Source organism: Mus pahari, chromosome 5 (genome assembly GCF_900095145.1).
Source record: "Mus pahari chromosome 5, PAHARI_EIJ_v1.1, whole genome shotgun sequence".
NCBI classification, from domain to species: domain Eukaryota; kingdom Metazoa; phylum Chordata; class Mammalia; order Rodentia; family Muridae; genus Mus; species Mus pahari.
The window spans coordinates 20560608-20581697 of record NC_034594.1 but is presented as its reverse complement, the minus strand read 5'-3'; the positions used below and the strand labels follow the sequence as shown (position 1 = coordinate 20581697).

At 45.0% G+C, this 21090-nt stretch overlaps 1 protein-coding gene across 21 annotated transcripts in view; it reads right to left on the bottom strand.

The window, feature by feature from the left end:
• The window catches only part of Map4k4 (mitogen-activated protein kinase kinase kinase kinase 4), a 125891-nt gene that overhangs the window by 38055 nt on the left and 66746 nt on the right, over positions 1–21090 (bottom strand). For all 21 annotated transcript variants that reach the window (XM_021197481.2, XM_021197487.2, XM_021197484.2 and 18 more), the window contains exons 4-10: positions 13382–13507; positions 10846–10956; positions 6961–7051; positions 4510–4640; positions 3665–3719; positions 2262–2340; positions 842–1017 (exon numbers count right to left, since the gene is read on the bottom strand). In XM_021197481.2, coding sequence (XP_021053140.1) covers positions 842–1017; positions 2262–2340; positions 3665–3719; positions 4510–4640; positions 6961–7051; positions 10846–10956; positions 13382–13507 — 769 coding nt within the window. The remainder of the gene's footprint in view (positions 1–841; positions 1018–2261; positions 2341–3664; positions 3720–4509; positions 4641–6960; positions 7052–10845; positions 10957–13381; positions 13508–21090) is intronic.

The following is a 21090-nucleotide window of genomic DNA, read 5'->3' as shown; positions in this document are numbered from 1 at the left end:
GATGGAAGGGTCTGTTGGCAAATCACTTTTTAGATGGAGTTAAAAGAAAACTAAATTTTTCAAAAAAAAAAAAAAAAAAAAAAAAAGGAGCACAAAACCTCCAGATATACTTCTAAATAGTAATGGCTTTATATGGCAAACCATATAAACATAGTCTCTAAAACCTAGAACTAGACACTTATTTGATACAGTGTTTCAAGTTCCACCCAACTAAACAGTAAGATGTAAAAGGTATAAAGACAAGAAAGAACTCAAAGTATTGCTAATCTCAGACAGTTAAAGACCCTGCAGGATACAGAATTAACATACAAAACCCAGTAGCTTTCCTATATGACAACCACAAACTCACTGAGAAAGAAACAACTGTCCAGGAATAAACCTGATGTGGAACCTACCATGAAATTATTATGCCACTTGAAAATGACACTACATAGCAAAATCTTCCTGTGCTTAAAAAAGTAATCCAAAACATACATATGAAACAGAAGACTCTGCGTAGTCAAATCAACCTTCAGGGAAATGAGGTGTATTTCACACTGTTTACCCGGGTGTCAGTGAGTGGTATATTACATAAAAACAGACAGAAATCAGGAGAGGTGAGGCGGGCTGTTGAGGAGTGTTAGCATACAGTGGTCTTGCTCTTGCTGTGTACCTGTGCAGGAAAGCCCAGGACCACGAGACAGGAAAAGGAAAGAGCGTGTTAGGGAGGAAGAACACAGAGGGAAAGACGGGAAGCTCAACAGCAGCAGCCTGTACTTAAAATATCAGAATGAAACCTGGAGCTTTTAACACTAGTCTAGGACCCCTTAACGCTATGTTAGAAAGGCAAGAGCCATCATACCTTTCTCGCCTCTCTTCTTTCTGGTCCGGTCTATGTGATCCTTAAGCTGGATTCGAACCTGCCTTTCATTGGGCTGATCCCTTATGAAAGGGTGTTTTAAAAGCTGCTCTGTAGAGGGCCGCTGCATGTAATTCTTCACCAGGCAGCCTTCTATAAAGCTGAAAAATTTCTTTGACCTGTAAGAGGAAGTGAAACATATTGTCAAACTTCTATCACCAAAGTTAAGCTCAAAAATACCAGTGACGAGCCTGAAAACCATTCTGTGACCACACCTGCTGTGCACACTAACAATGTACTACAGCAGTCAGCAGTGTCACTGTGGTCACACCTGCAGTGCACACTAACAACATACCATACGCAGCGATAAAAGCGGCCAGGTTTAAAGGAACAGAGTTTAAGTCTAATACTACTCATTAACCATTACATCATGGAGCAGGCAGAGGCACAGGAACAGAGAAAGGCCTTCACCAATGTGGGGGTCAGGGAGGTGCACAGATGACCACAGGTGTCATAACACACACAGAGATGAGCAAGGGGCCTGCTTCTGTGGGCAAACACAGGGCATCTACAGATGGATGCTTCAGCTAGCCTTACACTGGCTTGAGCTCAATTCATCAGGTCCCAGAATTTAGTGGATAAAGGCAGAAACAACAGGTTTTACTTTGTGTGTGCATGATGGGGGTGGGGTGGAGGACTCAGCCCTGCCACTGGTTCATACACTTTATAAAACATCATAACTTATATCTGCAACCCACCCTAACCCCCGACAGGATCTTGCTCTATTACCCAGAATGCTTTTAACTCCTACGTTCAAATGGTCCTCCTGCTGTAGTCATAATTACAAGTCCTGGGACCTGCAAACATGCCCATGGCCCCAGACACCCTTTATCAATGTTAAAATGTATTCTCAAAGGACTTTCAACACATCTTTGCCATTTTGGTAGGAGAATGTTTTGAAATATATTACACTTCAAAGATGTTTAACCCTTAAATGTTAAACATAGCCTTTTCTTCATATCATGGGGCTTTCGGAGTCACTTGCTATTAGCGATTAAATCAAACATGACGACTCAAGAACAACAGGAAGAGATCATGCACCTTAAACTATTGAAGACTGCTGGCTTTGTAGTACCAAAGTTACGGTGGCCAGAATTTTATTCCTGAACAAAATGAAACTATAGAGGTAGGGAGAGAAGAAAAGAAAGGCACAGGAGAGGAGGGAAGTGGGAGAGGGGCTGACAGAGTGAGGGAAGGGAGGAAGAGGGGGGGAGGGAGGGAAGGGAGGAAGAGGGGGGAGGGAGGGAAGGGAGGAAGAGAGGGCGAGGGAGGGACTGACTGAGTGAGGGAAGGGAGGAAGAGAGGGAGGGAGGGAGGAAGAGGGGGGAGAGAGGGGAGGGAAGAAAATCCATACATGGCTTACCATTTTTTTGACTTCAGCCTGGGAGGAGGGTTTCTGGGGATGAGAAACAGTGCTCTCATTGGATGCATGTCACAGAGAGCTGGGAAAGGAGATGGCGGTGTCAGTAAGGCATGTACTTATTCTCCTGACCACTGGGGTTCAAGGACAAACAATTTCATTCACAAATAATTGCCATAAATATGCCAAGCAGCTAAGATATTTAGTTATAAACCCTAGGCCATAGCCTGAGTTTACCATTTAAAGACAATAAAATAGAAGAAGACCAAAAATACACAACTTCAAATCGACACTGGAAAGTTTTCATAAATCAAAGATAAATATTTACTCAAATTTAAGGAGAAAAATTTAAGTTTTTAAATCACCTTTAAAATTATAATGAAAATGGCTGTTTTTATAAGGTTAGTCTAAAGATCAGAACAGCTTCGTAAAGGCCTTCAGTGTTTGAAACGGAAGCGATGCTTAAATGCAGCACTCACATTCAGAGCCCCCCCCACACACACACTCTGCTGTCTGTGAGTCCAGCTCATGATGGGAGGAGAGAGGAAAGCTGAGTGTAGTGGAGGTGCTGACCTCTGTGCAGTTACTGTCTGTCTATGTAACTCACTCCAAGAAAGGGGAGCTCAGCAGACATACACATTGGCATGGCACAGCAGCTGAGGCACATGCTCACAGGACACTTGTAAGGCAGCTGGGAATGGGGACCAGACCAGCAGACACCAGTATTCCAGTGAAGGGAAACTGGGACAAATGACCCAGCAATATGTCCCTGTCGCAATACCATATAAGGAAACACGAGGGACACAGTACTCTCACTGGACACCCACTTCTGCACGGTAACTGATTCTTAACTGTCAGTACTGTTTCAGCAACTATTTCTTCACAACTCTGTACAAGGCAGCACACAGTGTCTGGACACATCTTCCTTAGCAGGCCAGGCGAAACGCCGAGCGAGTTTCCCTTCCTTATTTTTTCTACACTTCTATCACAACTCCAATCAAAGATCAATTTTATGACTGATCAATCTACTGAATTAGCCCAAGGAAAAACAAACTCAAATCTTCACAGAAAATTCCTTAAATAAAAAGTAGCATCTCAATTTGTAAATTCAAAATAAGAAATAAAATTTCAAAGATTAGGGACCCATTTCAATCAATATTCTTTAAATGCAAAGAAAAAACGGCTCTTATTAATTTCAGATGTTGCATATGAATAGGCTGCAGACCCAGGGCGCTCCAAAAGGGAAACTGGTGACTGCGAGATCCCTGGGCACCTTGCAGCCACCCTGATGGTGGGTCTCTCATCCAATCGCTCAGCCATGCCTGGTTCTGCCCAGTGACCTTGGGTTCTTACAGGCAATCACTTTATACAGAACAAATGAGCTCAGAAGGAAGGAAGATACTCACGGGGGGCCCCTTCAGCCATCTCGATGGCCGTGATGCCACAAGACCAGAGGTCACTCTGCAAAAACAAAAGAGAATGTTCCAGATGCTTAGTTGTATTTCTGGACAGTCATACAAATGAAATAAAAGCATCCTTCAGGTAAAAAAACAAAAACAAAAACAAATCTTGCTAGGACGTTATTATCTTTCCAGCCCTAGGGGTTAGATCACTTTTAATTACTTAAGCATGATTTTTTTGTTGTTGTTGATTTTAGTTTTTTGTTTTTTGAGACAGGGTCTCTCTGTATAGTACTGGCTGTCCTGGAACTCACTTTGTAGACCAGGCTGGCCTTGAACTCAGAAATCTGCCTGCCTCTGCCTCCCGAGCGCTGGGATTAAAGGTTAAGCATGATATTATTCTGATAATGGTGAAAAGTGTTTCAATTTTTATGTATGTATTAAGGAGTAGAAAAATGAGTCTGTAATACATATTTAGATAATTCAAATTAAAAGAAAATCCTGGTGTAGCAATGGTTTAAATTAATTCTCACTAATGGCTATTGACAACAAATACTGAAATACACGGGGAACAGTTAAACTATGAACTCAATTTTACAACTACTAACAGGTGCAACAACCACTAAAGCAGAAGTTTTGTTTTTACTGACAAATCAAACAGTAGTACAGTCAAGCTGAATCAGATAATGAAATACGAGTCTTATGCCTAGATAAAAAGGTGCACTATGGTTTCAAGTCCCTAGAGGTCACTCTATAATCACTTCAATTTATTTGTTTAATTAAGAGCAGTTATAACTAAGAGAAGTTACTCTTTACACAAAAATGCCTATCAAGGGGGTGGGTGTTCTTACTCTGTAGTCGTAAGTGGCGTCTGGGTTCTCATCGCAGGCAATGACCTCTGGAGCCATCCAGTAGGGTGTGCCTATGAACGTATTTCTCCGTCCAACCGTCCTGTCCAGCTGAGCGCTTACACCAAAATCAACTATGGAACAAAAAGCAAGAAAAAGTGGAGCACAAATAACAAAGAAGAAGAAAGTCTATGAGGAACCGCCACAGGCAGCTTGGCTCTGTCAGCTGCAAGCCATTCTGGGAGGCAGCACTGGGAAGGACTGCACACACACACACACACACACACACACACACCCAGCAGCAATATTACAACTGTAGCACAAGAGCCTGGGCCAGTCCAGAAGAGCCAGGAGGCCAGTCTGGCCTGCCGAGGGACGGGCAGAGGGATTGCTGCAGAGCTGGGCAGCTAACACACAACACTGTACTAAATAAAGAGACTCACAAATGCAGAGTGGGCAACTGAGACCATTCAGTAGATGAAGGGACTTAGAGGAACCCACTGTACAAGTAAGGACCTGAAGTCAGTCCCTGGAGTCCCATGAAGATGGAGGCAAAGGTCAGACTTTAGACAGTTGTTCCCTGACATTATGTGTTCTGGCACTTGCAACCCCCCCCCCCACACACACACACACAAGCACGAGCATGGGATGTGAGTTGCCCTTTCAGAGTGACCTCTACTTTCTGTGAATTGAACAATGATGGTTGGCTAGAAGAAAGCCATGGATGGAGGGAGGCAGGGCCGGCAGAAAGCACACGCTGGATGCCTGCACAGCACATGCCACCATCATCACAGGCCACAGGCCACCATGAGCCCAGCAGGAGGGCATGCAGCTCACACTAATAGGTCTACAGAACGATAGACACTTGGCAGGGGTTACACACTCCACCTCTGTGAACAGAACAAGTTCAGGAAACAGTTGGCTTACTTGTTGATTGCTCCTCAACACACAGAGGACAAAACCAGGACAAAAAGCCTGATTAAGCTTTCCAGCACCTTGGCCAGGAAAGACTGGGGATATCAGTCTCGTGGCCTGAGGTCAGGGCATGGAAACACCAGAGCAAGGACAGCGTGAGTGTCCCAGCTTAGCCCCAAGAGACTGTCCACGTGGGCAGAGCCCTGCAGATAACCAGGCAGCAGAGGCTCTGCAGAAGGGAACAGTGAGCTGGGCATTAAGGAGCAGCTTCTACAGCTCAGACTTTTGGAAGAAAATTAGAGCAGACTGCTGGGAGTCTGAAGGAAAAATAACATGACCCTTTAATAGAAAGAGTTAATGCTGGTTGTGTTTAAAATGTAAGAGCATAAAAATAAAATGGGGTCAAGTTCAGGTGTAGCTCAGGGAGACAGAGAACGTATCTGAGTCATTAGAAAGCAGGCGATGCCGCCCCAGAGGCAGCCGCTGAATACCCACACCAACAACTGAAGACAACATCCAGGCACCATATGAAAATACACCAGGGACCAAAGCAATCCCGGCTGCTGTGCTCCCAGAATATTCTAGTAAAGGGGACTATTTTCTTCTATTTGAGAAATGCCATATGATATCAATAGAATTATAAATTTTATAATTATCAACAGCACTATAGAAGGGAAGCATGGGTCCAAGGCAGATCGGAGGGCCAGAGAGACCCCCCTAAAGACAGGAAAAACTGTACCACTGACAATGAGGACATGGATTCCCAAGGTCTGAGAAGTAACAGACAACAACGTTGTGGCAGCATGAAAACAGCTCTGCTAACTTTGTATGACTTTAGTCTTTATTCTATTACTAAAAAGAACCATATAATCTCCATATTTAACATGGAACATAGGGTAGAAGTGAAGAGCTGAGATGATGGGGCAGGAAAGTAGTAGCCGTCAGACCCCATGCTTCTTATAAGGCAAGGCAGAAGTCTGAATCTTCTTGAAATAGAACAGTAAGTCACTGGGGGTGCCTGACTCTTGTCTCTGCGTCTGTGTGCCTGTCTCTCTGCACCCCCCTCCCACTCCTCCCTATCTCTCTTGTTCTCCCCTCTTTCACTCTCCCCCCTTCTAACTTCATACCCCAGGCTGGCTTCAAACTCACAATGTTTTTCCTTCATCCTCCCATCCTGTACTGCACTATGCCAGGCACCACTGGGTTTACATAATGAAGTCTGACTTTTAAGTTAGTATAGGGCAGAAAGGGCACCTCAGTCATGAGTTCCTACTCCACCCACCCACCCCCAAGTTAAAACAAAAACTTTTCAAACTCTGTTTGGCTGCTCTATCTGGGCAGAGTAGACTACAGAAGCATGGACGGGGAGGCTGGGGCTGGCTAAGCAATAAGCCAGTCCTCTTATCCTTCAGGGGAGAAGAAAAAGCAAATGTTAACAAAGGGGCACAGCACGCTGTCCGAGGCACCAGGGCGGTGCATCAGGCACACACACACACACACACACACACACACACACACACACACACACGGGCCACGTACCAAGTTTCACCTCAGCATTCTCCGTCAGCAGCACATTCTGGCCCTTGATATCTCGGTGAATAACATGGTGAATGTGGAGATGTGCCAATCCCTGAAAAGAAAAGCAGATTTGAGCCTCAGTTCTCTGTCCCTGTAAATATACAGCCAGGAGCACCCTTTTATAATAAGGTGCACACATGGGCCAAGTTTTTGTAAATCCGCATTTAGAACATAAAATTTACCCTTGGCGCATTCCCAGAAGCCACCGCCAGCCTTGCCACACATACAGAGAGCAGTGGGCTGGGCTTTCTTTCCCTCTGGGACGATCACAACCACTTTAAGCTCTGCCTATGAAACAGCTTTAGATCACCATCTGAGGTTTTTCTGCTATAATTTGTGCTATTTGTGTTCAGGATGGCTCCTTTCCCACACCAAAAGTCTATCTTACAGTGGGTGACTCTGTGAATTTATTTGAGCTAGACTTGTCCCAGGGGAACAGCAAAGAATTAGAGGAGGCCTTAAAGTCCAGCTCTTAACATGAAGGCTTGTTTTCCCACTACAGAGGAACAAACTGTTAAGTGCTGATATATCTCACTCCTGTTCAAGTGTAAAATAATTCTGTCACCAGATCAGTCTCATGTAGGAATAAAAAATGTCTTTCTTCCCTAGGCAAACAAGCACTCCTGGCACACGCACTTTGGAAGCCCTGTATCCAGAATGAGTCCAGTTGCATCTCCCAAGAAAGAGGTTGTGGGAAAACACAGGCATCCACCTGTGATGTAAACGTAGCGAGGCAGCACACCTCATTTGCCTTCATCTTCCTGACCAGAGAAGCTGCACTCCACAGTGCAGCTTCTTAAGACACAGCAACCCACTTATTCTGAAGTGCCTCCCTCAGCACTGAAAGCAAGGGCGGGTTACTTGCCAGGGGTTTGATTTTCCTATTAAAAGTAAATAAGGGGTGGGGGCTGCGGTGGTGGAGGCAGCTACAGTCTTTACCTCGAAGCCCAGCTGGGTTTTAAACTTGAAAGCCTCCTGTCTCGGGTGCCAGAGCACTGGGCCCATAGGCCCGTGTTCTCAAGCCTATCATCTAAGATTAGCGACAATAGCTCTAGATCACTTTTTCTTCCAGCACAGTGGGTTCTAAATTCGCTTACTAATCTGCCAGTGAAACAGAAAACAGATTATGTGATACCTATCTATTCTTCATCATGGGTGCCGCCGAGTTATACCATAAAGCTAAGGTGGGGAGAGCCCATACACATGGCACTGCAGTGCTCGGACTAGGAAGCACCTCTCCTTCTTGGCATGCGTAGCATCAAACGCTGAAAGAGCCAACTGAAGATGCTTGGATCTTATAGACTCTCTACTTCTATCTCTTCAGTTCCCTTCTGTTTTCTAACGTGCATAAACTTCCTCTCTACCTTCTGGCATCTTCCAACAACATGAGCAGCCCTGTCTTCTCAGACAGTTTTGGCTTAACCGCAGTCTGCACCTTCCAGCAGTAAGTGTGTTAAGTCCCCCCATCTCTCAGTCCATACCCTGTAAGGATTGCTGCTTCTACTCAGGGAGCAGATCATAACACAGCTACCTTGAAGACCAGGCAAGAGAGCAAAAACAAACACATTTCCTTTATGTGTAGAAAGTTCTTAGGGACCCAACCCTGAACTAAGGCCATGACCCCTCCTGGTACAGATGCCACGTCCACGCCAACTCAGGAAACAGCCTGTGCTAAATCAATTGGAAACCGTTGTCTTCTAAGCTTAGCTTCCTTGACTACATGTGACAAGGGCTGTCAAACTCTGCTCAACACTTGATATAAAGTCCCAAGTTCTCATCTTCAGTACTTTCTAACACAAGGAGAAAACTGGCTTAGCACGTGTTTGAGGAAATAGGCAAGACGGACAGAATAGCTCTGCCACTGAGCCCTGTGCCCCTTACTGTTCAGCAGGCTAGCCCAAAACTTGAGGCAGTGGTGGGCTGTGTACTCAGGACCCTTGCCTGGCAGGATGAGAGGGAGCTTCCCGTATGGAAACCAGCCACCTCCAGCAATGTCTGAGGACCTAAAGGACTCACTGGGCTCACTTGCTTTCTCTAGCAACACCAACACACAGCAACTCCTAAAACAAACACCAGCACATAACTGGGGTATTTCTTTGTTTTGAACTAAAACTCTATCATAGAAAATTTTTACTGTAGACAGCTCATGGGTGGAAAAGGTTCTTATTAAAGATGCTCACTAAGGAGGAAACGATCTAGCATTTCAAAGGGTGCCATTTGCTACCACGCTGACTAGAGCTACGAGCAACTTAGACTTCTCTTCAATGTTCCTGAAGTCAAGGGTAACATTACACTTGACAGGCAACCTGCTCTCCCCCAGAAACAGGCTCATCTTTGATATCTGAGATACATCCTATGTCTAGAAAATGATGCTAAAAAACACAGGTTTCTTGTATCTACCTGGAGTGGTGCTCTATCCTTGAAATTTTGCAGCACACAAGAAGCCAAAGCAGATGCCCACAAGTCTAAAGCTACTGCCTACAAAAAGGTGTGTGTACAGAGAACAGCTATCAGCCAGCCAAGCTCCTCAAACCCATGCCGAGCCAGCTTAGGATACAGCCCATCCTTGCTGCTGAACCCTGCCTGCCATTACTGAGCCTCGGGACAGCAGCCTCATCTCTCCGTGAGAGCCATAACAGGCAGGCACCTGATACTTAGTGAGGACATGTGTGAGGGATTATGGATTCTCCTAACATCACACGTCCACCTTTCTTGAAGGCTCCAGAAAATATATAAGCAGAGAGACACTGAAACATTTCTCTGGGAATTCTACTTGACAGTTTTTAAACTTGCAGTCTTCCATGAATCTTAAGTATAAAAAGTCAATTTAGTTACAATTAAAAAAATAAGACTAACTCGTTACCAGACTTTGATTAGTAGGTAAATACCTAAACTTTCAGTTTGAGTCCAGAGTCTTTATTTCTAATCCATGCAAGGACAAGTCACCGGGCAATCAGTTTAAGTATGCAGCTTAGGGAAAAGGGACAGAACAGCTGTGGTGGTGGAAGAAAGAAGTTCCTTAGCAACTCACACACAACTCCCAAATATGAGGCTCTGAAAAACCTCCTGTGCTGTCAAAGAATGCATTCAGTGGCTAAAACTCGGCAGTTTAGAAACTTGCTCTGAGGGCATTAGTCAGCTTTGCAATCGGCTGAAAAAAAGAAAACAAAAAAACAAAAAAACAAACAAACAAAAAAAAACCCACCAAGCACCAGGACTCTACTTCATCAATATTCCAAGAGATTCTAACAACTAAAGCCAAAACCACCGAGGGTCTGGACACCATCACTCAGCACTGTGAGCGCTGCTCTGCCCCCTCTGCAGAGGTAGCCCAGACACAGCCAGCTGTGCAGGCTCGGTACTCACAGGAGGCGTTGCTGGGCACCAGAGAACAGCCCTAGACTCTGAGAGCCTCAGCTGCCCCACCGGACTGGAGCCTGGCTACAGGGGGATCCCAACCTCCTCCACATGAAGCATGACATGAGCATGCTCAAGTTCCTCATACTTCAGATGAACTGCGCAGCCCTCCCTCGTGAGGTTACTCATGTTCATACATCTAGGACAGGATGGCTGCTCAAAGGCACAACTTATGAAGTAACCACAAGGGGAGGCTGTACACTCTATTGACAAAGTTTGTTTCAAATGGTTTCTAAACCACACAGGCCAACCTCTTGGGTCTTCAGGGTTGGACATATGTAGAATAAACAATGTATAGAGAATGCTTGGCTATCAAAAGAGACAATTATTTCTCTCTAGAAAGAGAAAATGCAATGACAAGCTGAGGAGCCCATTCCAAATGGAAGTGTAAGATCAGAGCCCAGCACAGGTCGCTCCTGCTTTCCTTACCCTGAGGATTTCCCTGGAGATGTACGCAATCCAGTCTTCTTTAAGAGTGTTCCCTTTGGTGTTCTTCACAAGGTCTGTGATGGACCCGGCCCCACAAAACTCCATAACAAGCTACAAGGCAGACAAGACATGTTGTAACAGCCATATCCCAGGCCTGAGCACATATCCAAGGGAGGTCACATAATCCTGTTACCTGACAAGCCCCCTGGGCACGTGCAAGGTCATGCTGGAAGCATCCAAGCAACAACAGTTTGCTTTATAAAGTATATTCCCTGCCGTCCCATTCTGTGGCCCATGCCTGGGTGCTAACTCTGCGGTGTATCTTCCCTCCCCTCTAAATCACTTTGGTGGTCATCACTACCAGATTATTAGAGAGCTGTATTCCAGAAGTTCTTCCTGAAGATGTTTTGTTTTTATATACTATTGTCTTGAAATGATTTCAGAATATTTCCTATTAGCTGAGTCTAAATCAAAAGGGAAATGGTACTTTTAAACCACGACATAGTTTTGAAGGTGTGTATCTGTAACATCTAAATATGATAACTACACTTGTAGACTTCTTAGAAAATGAACTGAACTGTTCCAAAACTTCAATTATGATAGGAGTTAAACAATAAAAATAGGAATAATTGTCTCATTTCTATCTCTGCAGTCCCCGTGTCTTCCTCCTCCCATTCTCCCCTTCCTCCTTCCCTCTCTCTAGCTTGTGTGTCTCTGTGTTTTGTCTCGGCAGAGGAAGTATGTCACTGCTGGCGGGCGCCAGCAGGCACTGGCAGGCCCCACTTCCTGTGTGCTCTGCTTCGGGGCTGCTGAGGTTGCGTGAAGAGCCAGCTCCTGGCAGCCCTGACTCCCATCTGAGGGGCTCTGCCATGGAAGCCACAGTAAACCCCCTCTCACTCAGTTGGTTCTGTCAGTGTTTTAACACAGTAAGAGGAGCTAAACTACCATAGTCTGTGTGTGCTAAGACTGAACCCAAGCACACTTTCATCTGTATTTTTATTTATTTGACAGTGCACATCTATACACACATGTATGTGGGGAAAAAAGGCACGGACTCAGGTCTTGTTCCTCAGGAACTTCCCTCCCTCCCTCCCTCTTTCTTTCTGTCTGTCTGTCTGTCTGTCTGTCTGTCTTTTTTGGACAGTCTTTGTGTGTAATTTTATATATCATTAAGGAATTCTAGGACCCAAAAGTGTAAAACAAAACAAAAAGCAATGCATAGTTTTATACTTCTTTGCGGCTGGACAGAGTTCCAGCGTGTATAAATACTGCATTTTCTATATATCTGCCCACAGGCATGCAGTCTGGCTGCATAATGTGGTCATGTGTGCACAGGTATCTCCTCTGATATATCACACTGGAGTCCTTCTGGTACTTAATGTGGCATAGCTAGATCTTATGGCATATCTAATTTTAGGCTTGTTTTTTTTTTTTTAAGGAACTTCCATGGTGGCTGAACAGTTTACATTTTACAGGTAGTGTGTGTGAGCTCTGTTCTCACAGGCATTTGTGGTTGCTTCTCCTCCATAGCTAAGGACGCTGCACATGTTCCCAGGCATTTGTGGGTGACATGTGCTTCACCTGAGAACTGCCTGTTCAGTGCTGCATCTATAATTGGGCTGTCTGGTTGTTTAGTTTTCAAAAATATATTGTAGATATTAATCCTGTCAGATGTATAGACAGAAAAAGTTTTCTCCTATTCTACACACTATCTTCTTCATGTCTCCTCTGTTGTGCAGAACTTTTTAATCTTCTCCAATCCCATCTTCCAACTGTTGCTATTACTGCCTTTCCAGAAAATTCTAGGACTGCATTGAGGTGTCTGCCCTATGTTGTCCTCTAACAGATTCAGATCTTACATCAAGACCTCTGATCTATTTTCAACTATCTTTGTACATTAGGAAAGACGGCAACCTAGCTCCACCCCCGAGTCTCCCGAGGGTCCTCGGGCATAGATGCTGTTCTCCGCTGTAAGTTTCCTGGCAGACGTCTTTGTCTCTGATCAGTAACTATGACTGGGTAGCAGGTCTGTTTCTGAGTGAGTCTATCGCAGGCCTTCTGTGCCTCTTTCATGTCAGTCCCAAGCTGCTAGCACTTCCTAGATTAACCTTTTTAAAGTCAATAAAAAAAAAGTTATCTTGCCTTATAAATTTTAATACCTTCAGCTTAACCTACACACCTCACAGAGATGACAGGCTCTCAGTCACCATTTTCAGTAGAAATAGTTTTTGATTTGTTTTTAAAGGCTGACTGTGTCAATTCAAGAAATTTCCATGGAATTTACCATTCATAATAAACTATTATTGTTAATGCTATCAATGAGTGGCTGACAACACCTTAGTGTGAAACAGAAAGAGCTTCGTGTGAGCCGGCTCTGTTCCTGATCTCTGCTCTAGGGCAGACAGGGTGAGGAAGGGCTGCCCCTTTGTCTGTGTTTCTTCCTTCCTCCCTCTCCTTGTGAAGTACTCAATTCCGTTACCGTAACAACCACAGACAGGACAGGACGCACACCAAAGGCTTGCAAGTATCTACCTACCCAGAGTTGGTCATCGTGTCCTGGAGGGCTCTTCTTAATGAAAGCACCATAGTATGTGGCAATATTTCGATGATGAGAATACTTCTTCAGCATATTTATCTCCAGTTTGATTTCTTCCTCTTCATCCTTAGGAAAAAAAATAACAAAACATGTGGCTCTTGACAAACTATGTTTCCTCCCATACACACCAGTGAAAGCAACAGAGTGTGCACTCTCTTCATCCACAGCTCAGCCTTCTGAATATGACCCCAGGAGAAAGGAGCCAACAGGCCTGACAGTCCGCAGGTCTGATGGGCAGAGTCCCAGCTGCCCCTCTCCCTAAGACCTCAGGCCGGCTACTTACCTTACATCAAACACCACCACACATGAAAAGGTAATTTGACGGATACTGTTTCAATTAATCATTTCTTAAAAGCTGTTTCTTTCCTAGGGAACATTTATAAATATATTTAAGACAAGAAGAGTTTTGCAAGGTAGTGGACAGGTGACAACACAGGGACAGTGTGCAAGGTTCCACTCAGGTGGGGCCAGCAGGTGAGGAGGTGGGGGAGGGGAGAACCCTTGTCATAAGATGGGAAGAGGAAGAGATAGGAAAGAGGGACATCCAGGCATGAAACTCCATCTTGTAAATGACAGGGACGAGGAGCGGCAGCCTCTGTCTCTCCTGTACACGTGGGGAAGAAACTGGGGAATGTATTCTGCTGCCTGCTGCACACACTGACAAACTTCCCATAAGAGGGCAGGTTAAGGAAGAACTCCAAGTACCATCTGAATGAAGGAAAATCAGAATTAAAGTGTGTGTGTGTGGGGGGGGGGGAATGTGTGTGTGTGTGTGTGTGTGTGCGCGCGCATGCGCATGTGCAAGTGTGCACGTACACACACACACACACACACACACACACACACACGGAATCAGTTGGCCTTGGGGTAGGTGAGCACAGAACCAGTTGTCAGCCAACACTCCTGAGCAAACCTCGAGAATCCCTTGCACACTCACTTCACTGCTGCAAGCCGCTGGACTTCTGCGTGAACACACTCACTCTATATTGACATTTCTCCATCTCCTGAGAGATTTGCGGTTTCTCAGTAATACAAAGGTGTGTGCACATGCCTGCACAAAAGCAGCATTGAACTTCGCCAATATAAAAAACTGCCTCTATTTGACTCTTTTCTCCAAAGAAACTTTATATTAGACAGAAAAGAGTAGTGGTTAACAGAAGCAGAAAGAAGCATGTTCCTAACAAAACTAAGAATATTCAACTTACAGAAAGGCTTTAATCGTGCCCTTTATCTGTACACGCACTCTCATTTGTACAGGATAATGGTGATTAATACAGGTGAGACAAGAGGAGGTGGTGAGTTTGTTGGCAAGGAACAAAGGGGCCTGCTTACAAAGCCATCTAAAGCTGCTCCTGGAACAAGGCCCACAGCTAAACACATGCTCCAAAGAGCCAAACGTCCCCTGGCTGCTCGCAGGAGCCAGACATGCAGATTGGAGTATTGGAAAGAAAGAGTACACAGCCAGGTGCGCCAGTGCCTGACTTTAACCCAAGCACGAAGGAAGCAGAGACAAGGGGGGCTCTGAATTTGGAGCTAGCTTGGTCTACAGCTATCCAGGCTAGCCAGGGATACGCAGTAAGATCATCTTTAAAAAGAATACATGGGGCTGGAGAGATGGCTCAGAGGTTATACTGGCTACTGTCCTAGAAGTCCCAAGTTCAATTCCCAGCAACCATATGGTAATTCACAACCATCTATATATAATAGGGTCTGATGCCCTCTTCTGGTGTGTCTGAAGAGAGCGACAGTGTACTCACACATGTACAAGAAAAATAATTCTTGAAAAAAAGAACACATGAACAAAACAAAGAATAATTTAACAAGGTAGGAAAAAGACCAAATGTTAACTCTGTGCTAAAGTCCAACCAACCAAACCCCTGAGTTCAGTGCTGTAGGCGCTGCCCAGATTTGGAGACATTTTTACCCTCAGGTCCCTCACTCCCCACTTTCTCCCACTCTCCGTCGTGTTCCCTTAACCCAAGACCACTGTTCCACCCACAAGACAGAGGTTCTACTTCTTAGCAGACAGTAAAGGCCATGAAGGCCTCCGGTGAGCAGGTCCCTGGGCAGCAATTAAGACCCACAGTTGACAGGCTGCAGTGTTCTTGTCCTCTGGGGACAAAGACATTCTTCTAAGATCCAGCTGTTCATCACTTTAAGAAGTCAGAACTCCCAAAGGTTCCATAACCCACTGACTGAAAACCAAGTGTGTATTCTCAAGTTGTTGAACGCTTAAAATCAGTGCTGTCCGCTAGTCTGAAAACACTTGAGTATGTAAACTGAGAATTACGATTGGCTGATTTTCATGGCACTGTTTCTGGTGATTCTACACATCTCTATGTTCTGTCACCACTCTGCACCATCACAAGACACACACCATAACACCTTTGAAACTGGGCTACAAAGTAGATGTGGAGGAGGCCTGTAATGGCAGGGATCGACAGGCTGAGGCAGGAAGCCTGAGCACGTCTGTGGACTATATAATGGGACGCATCTGGGTTACATCTCGGAGTCCATGAAATACAAGACTTTAAGTACAATCAAATTCAACAGTAGCCTTTCCACATGATGAAACACCATTGAGATACAGTGATTGCACGCACTTATTTGCCAAAAAATGTCCTAACCTATGTCTTCAGCAGTCAACTCCTAAGGCATGAGAAACTGAACTGCAGAAAGTACTTAGAGGAAATCGCGGTCTCCATTCCAAAGTACTGTTGTAGGATGAGGTAATGTAATAGATACTCTGAACATTACTTCTGATGCTTTTATGATTCTAAAGCAGAGGTCCACTACACATAAGATAAAATAAAAAGACACTGAGCACCACTTACTGTCATTTACTGTCTAATTATGCAGGCCTAGCCTTGGAGAAAATGCCTCAGAAGGACAGAATTTGCCAAGGACCTGTGAGCCAATTACAACTAGAATATTATGACTAAGACTCAGTATACAGTATTTTACATTGTCTTTAGGATATAGTTATAATGATTTCCAAATTCCCTTTGATGATTAAAGCTTGGGGGATGGAGAGATGGCTCAGCAGTTAAAAGATCTGGCCAGAGAACCCTAGTTCCATACCCAGCACCTGCAGGGAGGATCACAACCATTTGGAACTCCAGTTCCAGGAGATCCAACGCCCTCTTAGTGCACACATCACGCAGGCAAAGCACCCATCACATCCATGTACATAAAATTAAATACACAAATCTTTTATTAAAAAATAAGTTTGGTAGTCTCATTTCAACATTTAGTAGATACACACATACCACCACCAAAGTAAACACCTCATTTAAGTCAAAAATACATCAGTGCGTAGACTTAGGGCTGACATTAAACCAACAGTTGAACTGACTAACACAGAGGAAGCTGATGTACCGTCCCATGTGTCTTCCTTCCTGCAGGTCCAAACTACTGTGTCCTTCACACTCCACTTTAGGGGAGCCAGGGTGATCACAAATAGGGGGATCTGAGGGATGGGGCGGGAGTTCTTAGAGCAAAAGGGCTGTCTTCTGGTTTCCTCCATGGTGAGGCAGCTGCTGACCCCAACTCTGTGAGTTAATGCAACTGGTGCCAATTAGCATGCTGGCCTCTGACCAACAGGAGCAACTCTCACAGACAAGTTCTTCGTCTGGGGCTGGGTTCTGGCAGTGGCCAAGCTTTCAGTTGGCTCCCTGGCCATCAGAGAATTGGGGGCTGGGATAAGCCAACATCTGCATAGCGCTGTTTACACAAGCGGCTATGGGATGTAAATGAATCAAATGAAACACACTGCCCACCGTATTGTCACACCGCACACATCATTGGCTTGTCTGTTTGGTGTTCTGAAGTAAATATGTTTGTTTTGCATGGTCCTGGGTGTGCTAGGCAAGCACTCTACCACTAAGCTAACATCTCCAGCCTTTCTGGGTTCCCTTAAACCGTGGCTGTGACCCCTTATTGTCTCATTCCACTGACGGTAGTACTGTCTGTGGGACAGACAGACAGACCTCAGAGGCAGTAACTGGGACCCAAGAAGACTGTGGAATGTTCTGAGTCTATCATCTTTCCACCGGGCTTCCTTACAAAATTAATTACCAGTCAGTGACAGCTGAACAAATGGGGGGAGGGGCGCAACTGATGGTCTTTGTGAAGCTGGTGAACGGAGCTGATAACGTGAGGCAATGCCTCTGACAGATTTCTGCCCTGAGGTAGACCTACAACTGAGCATGTTCCTGAAAGAAAATGCCTGCTCCTTCATAACAGTTTAAGTCAACTGCTACTGAGCTCTTTCTTAATGGCTGCAAACTGAAAGAAAACAAAATATTCCACCTTGCAGAGTCCAGGCAGATCTGAGAGAGTCTTACTCAGCATAAGTCACAGTAAAAGTGGCACAGGATCAATTAAATTTAATCTGGTTTTGATTCAAACGGAAAAAGTTACACAACTTCAATTCACCATTCAACAAAATGTAAATGAAGATAATTTTACAGATTCTAGAAGAGGATACATTTCAGAATAAATGGAGTTTATTATGGGATTGGGCCAGAAGAAACGACAGCCTTCAAAGTAGCCTCCTCACCCAAATCACTCGGTGCTTTAGGGAACTGTAACCGTGATCAAAACCAACAACACCCAAGCGATGGAGAAAGAAAAAACGCTCCCTCAAACACTCCAGTGCTCTTTTTAATGTAACTGAATCAATGCCTTTCTTCTGGGCATGGCCACGGCCTCAAAGCTCTTCTCTGCCTAATAGCAGGTCTAGTCAGAGCAGGCCCCAGAGAGCCTCCTTCCTCCTCCTCTAACCAGGTTCTTCCTTGCTGAGTCATTTAGTCAGACCTTAGTGCTCCCCTGGAAGTGTGGGACAGCGGAGACGGAGATGGCATCTACGGGGACAGCAGGGTGTGCAGAGCCTTCTCCCCTACCACTCCCTCAGGAACGACTTTGGAGTACTATGCTCCCATGACGGAGACCATGGCTGTCACAGAAGTCAGAGCACAACTCTGTGATAAAGCCCTTCAAGAAGCACAAAACAAAACAAACAAACAAACAGCAAATGCTGATCTTCCTGAACCCCAGCAAAACACTTTCTTCTAGGTCCCCAAATTACTAGGTTGTTCCAAGTTTCATATCAACACCCAGAAACACCAGGATAGGTCCCAATTATACGCCCTTCAAATACTCCATATTAATTTCCAAAATCAAGTTCTCCACAAAAAGTGAATACACTTTAATGTTTTCTAAAGCCCAAGAATCTAGAATCTAAAATCCTTAAGTTAGCAAAGCAGTGTGGCCTTGGCAACAGAACGTGGGTCACACATTTCTAAGTGTGCGAGTATTAGGAACCTATCAAAATGTGGCGGCTGTATGTGTGAGTGTGCACATGTCATGTATATATCTACCAAAATGTAGCCAGCTATGAGTAAGTATGCACATGTTAGGTATCTACCAACAGGGGTTAAATAAACACACAGAAGACAGGAAACAAGGAAGAGGAGGGTATCCTGGCAGAGACTACCTCTAGGTTAATTTCTTTAATCTTCAAATTTTCCACATGGTCATGCATACGAATTAAACAGAGATTTCTGTCAGCTCTTAGGGTCTGCCTCCCTGTGTGTGGGCATCCTGTCTCCCATCCCTGATGCTGTAGGGTCACTGTCAAACCTGAAGAACCAAGCACACAGTCAGGCCAGGCCAGGCCAGAAACACTATGGAAACCTCAGACCTGTTCCTTCTCGTCTGCAGTGAGACCAATGCAGGACCACGAGCTAAGATCTGCCGGTTCCACAGGTACGTCACTTCAAGAGGAAGGAAGGGAGAGAGGCTGGCACCTGCCCTCACTTCACGTCACTTGCTGCCCTGAGGCTTCTTACAGGAAGGACCAGGCCTGAGGTGAACTCCATGAGCTCCCCACACTGCACAGTACGAGAGAGAAGTGCACTCAACACTGAGCAGTGTTACTCAAAGGGACCATGTGAGGACCTGCAATGGGCAGCTCCAAGGGTGTGACTCCGAGGGCGTGGCGAGCAGCACCTGCGTGCACGGCTGGCTCTTGGCGGCCAGCCCACAGCCTCAGGTGCACAGGAGCTCAGCCTGCTCACCTGGCACTCTCAAACACAGGCTACCCTCTAAGAGTATCTTCAATTGAATGAAGGCACTTCTGCTCCTACCTAATCAACTAAGTAAGTAGACAAATGCTGAAGAGGTTAATCAGGCAATGGCAGGCAAAGTCTCCTGCCTTGAGAGAGAGTCTGGACTGTAACTAAGAGCAGGAGAGCAGGAGGAGCCTCACCACACCCCACCACACGTAAGCCCTCCTCAGGATGCCATGGAGCTCCACCTCCCCACCAAGAAGTCACCTGGAGTAAGGGAAAAGGCTAGTGTTTTAAAAGCAGCACTCACAGGAGGACTGTACACATGGCCATAAGCCCCAATGGGCAACTGTCATTCCACAGGACTTTAAACGATGAGCCAACCACCAGTAATTATGGCACCTAACTGGATGCCCCCCAATTAAAGAATATTATAAAAGTATAAAATAATTGTAAGTCCAAAAAGGTAAAATGTCAAATTTAGAAATTTAAAATTCCCTAATTCTGACTTTACAAGTATTAGTGAGCAACCAATTTAATTAAATTCCATTTTTAAATTAAAACATAAGTATATCATTTTCCCCTTCTTGTTTTTCCCTAAGATCCTTCCCACATACCTTACCCCCTCACCTCTGACTGCTTCCTCTCAAAATTATGGCCTCTTTTTCTTTGTTACACACACACACACACACACACACACACACACACAGAGTGTGTGCTGGTGTGTGTAGGGGTATATAAACATATAAACAAACACATGCTCAGTATCTTTCACAGTGCCTGCCCAGCTAAACATTACCATCGCATGCAACAATGATGATGTTTTTACTTTAAAATTAACATGACTCAATCCCTTATACTCAAGTTTCTTTACATCCAAGATGGAAGATCCATTCCAAGCAGGTGAGGTCACCCACAATGGTAAATAATCAATTAGGTTAGCATGAAAATATCTTTGCAGCACGTAGCACACAGAAAATATGTGCTGTGGTTCTAAGAAAATGAACCACAACTATCTTTGGTTTTATAAAGTATCCCTACACAGTCCTTAACATGAAATGGACACTGGTGGATGTGGACACAAATCCCAGCATCATCAAGTTCCTGCTAGCAGCAGTGGCCAGGACAGCACAGGCCAGGGAAGCCAATGCCAGTGTCACAGTCTGAGTCCTAACAAGATGTGAGCTCACCTCCATTCATACAGTGACAAACCTGCAGACGTTCCTCCCCCAAAACCCAGGAAGGGTGATTACAATAACCTACAGATTCCAAGACAACTGGTAAGGAAAGATAACTAATGCATGTAGCCATGGATGCCACTGGTCCTGCCGCCATGACCTGAATGCACACGGGGCATCTCTGAACACACTGCACATCCCTGTGATACTGAGCACTGTGTGTAGCTATCAAAACAGTTGTTCTTTCAAATGTGATTTTTAAAGCTATGTAAGAGAGCTGAAGATGTGAGATTTTGCTCAACAGAAAAATAAACTTCTAAACCGGGCGGTGGTGGCGCATGCCTTTAATCTTTAAACTTAGGAGGCAGAGGCAGGCGGATTTCTGAGTTCGAGGCCAGCC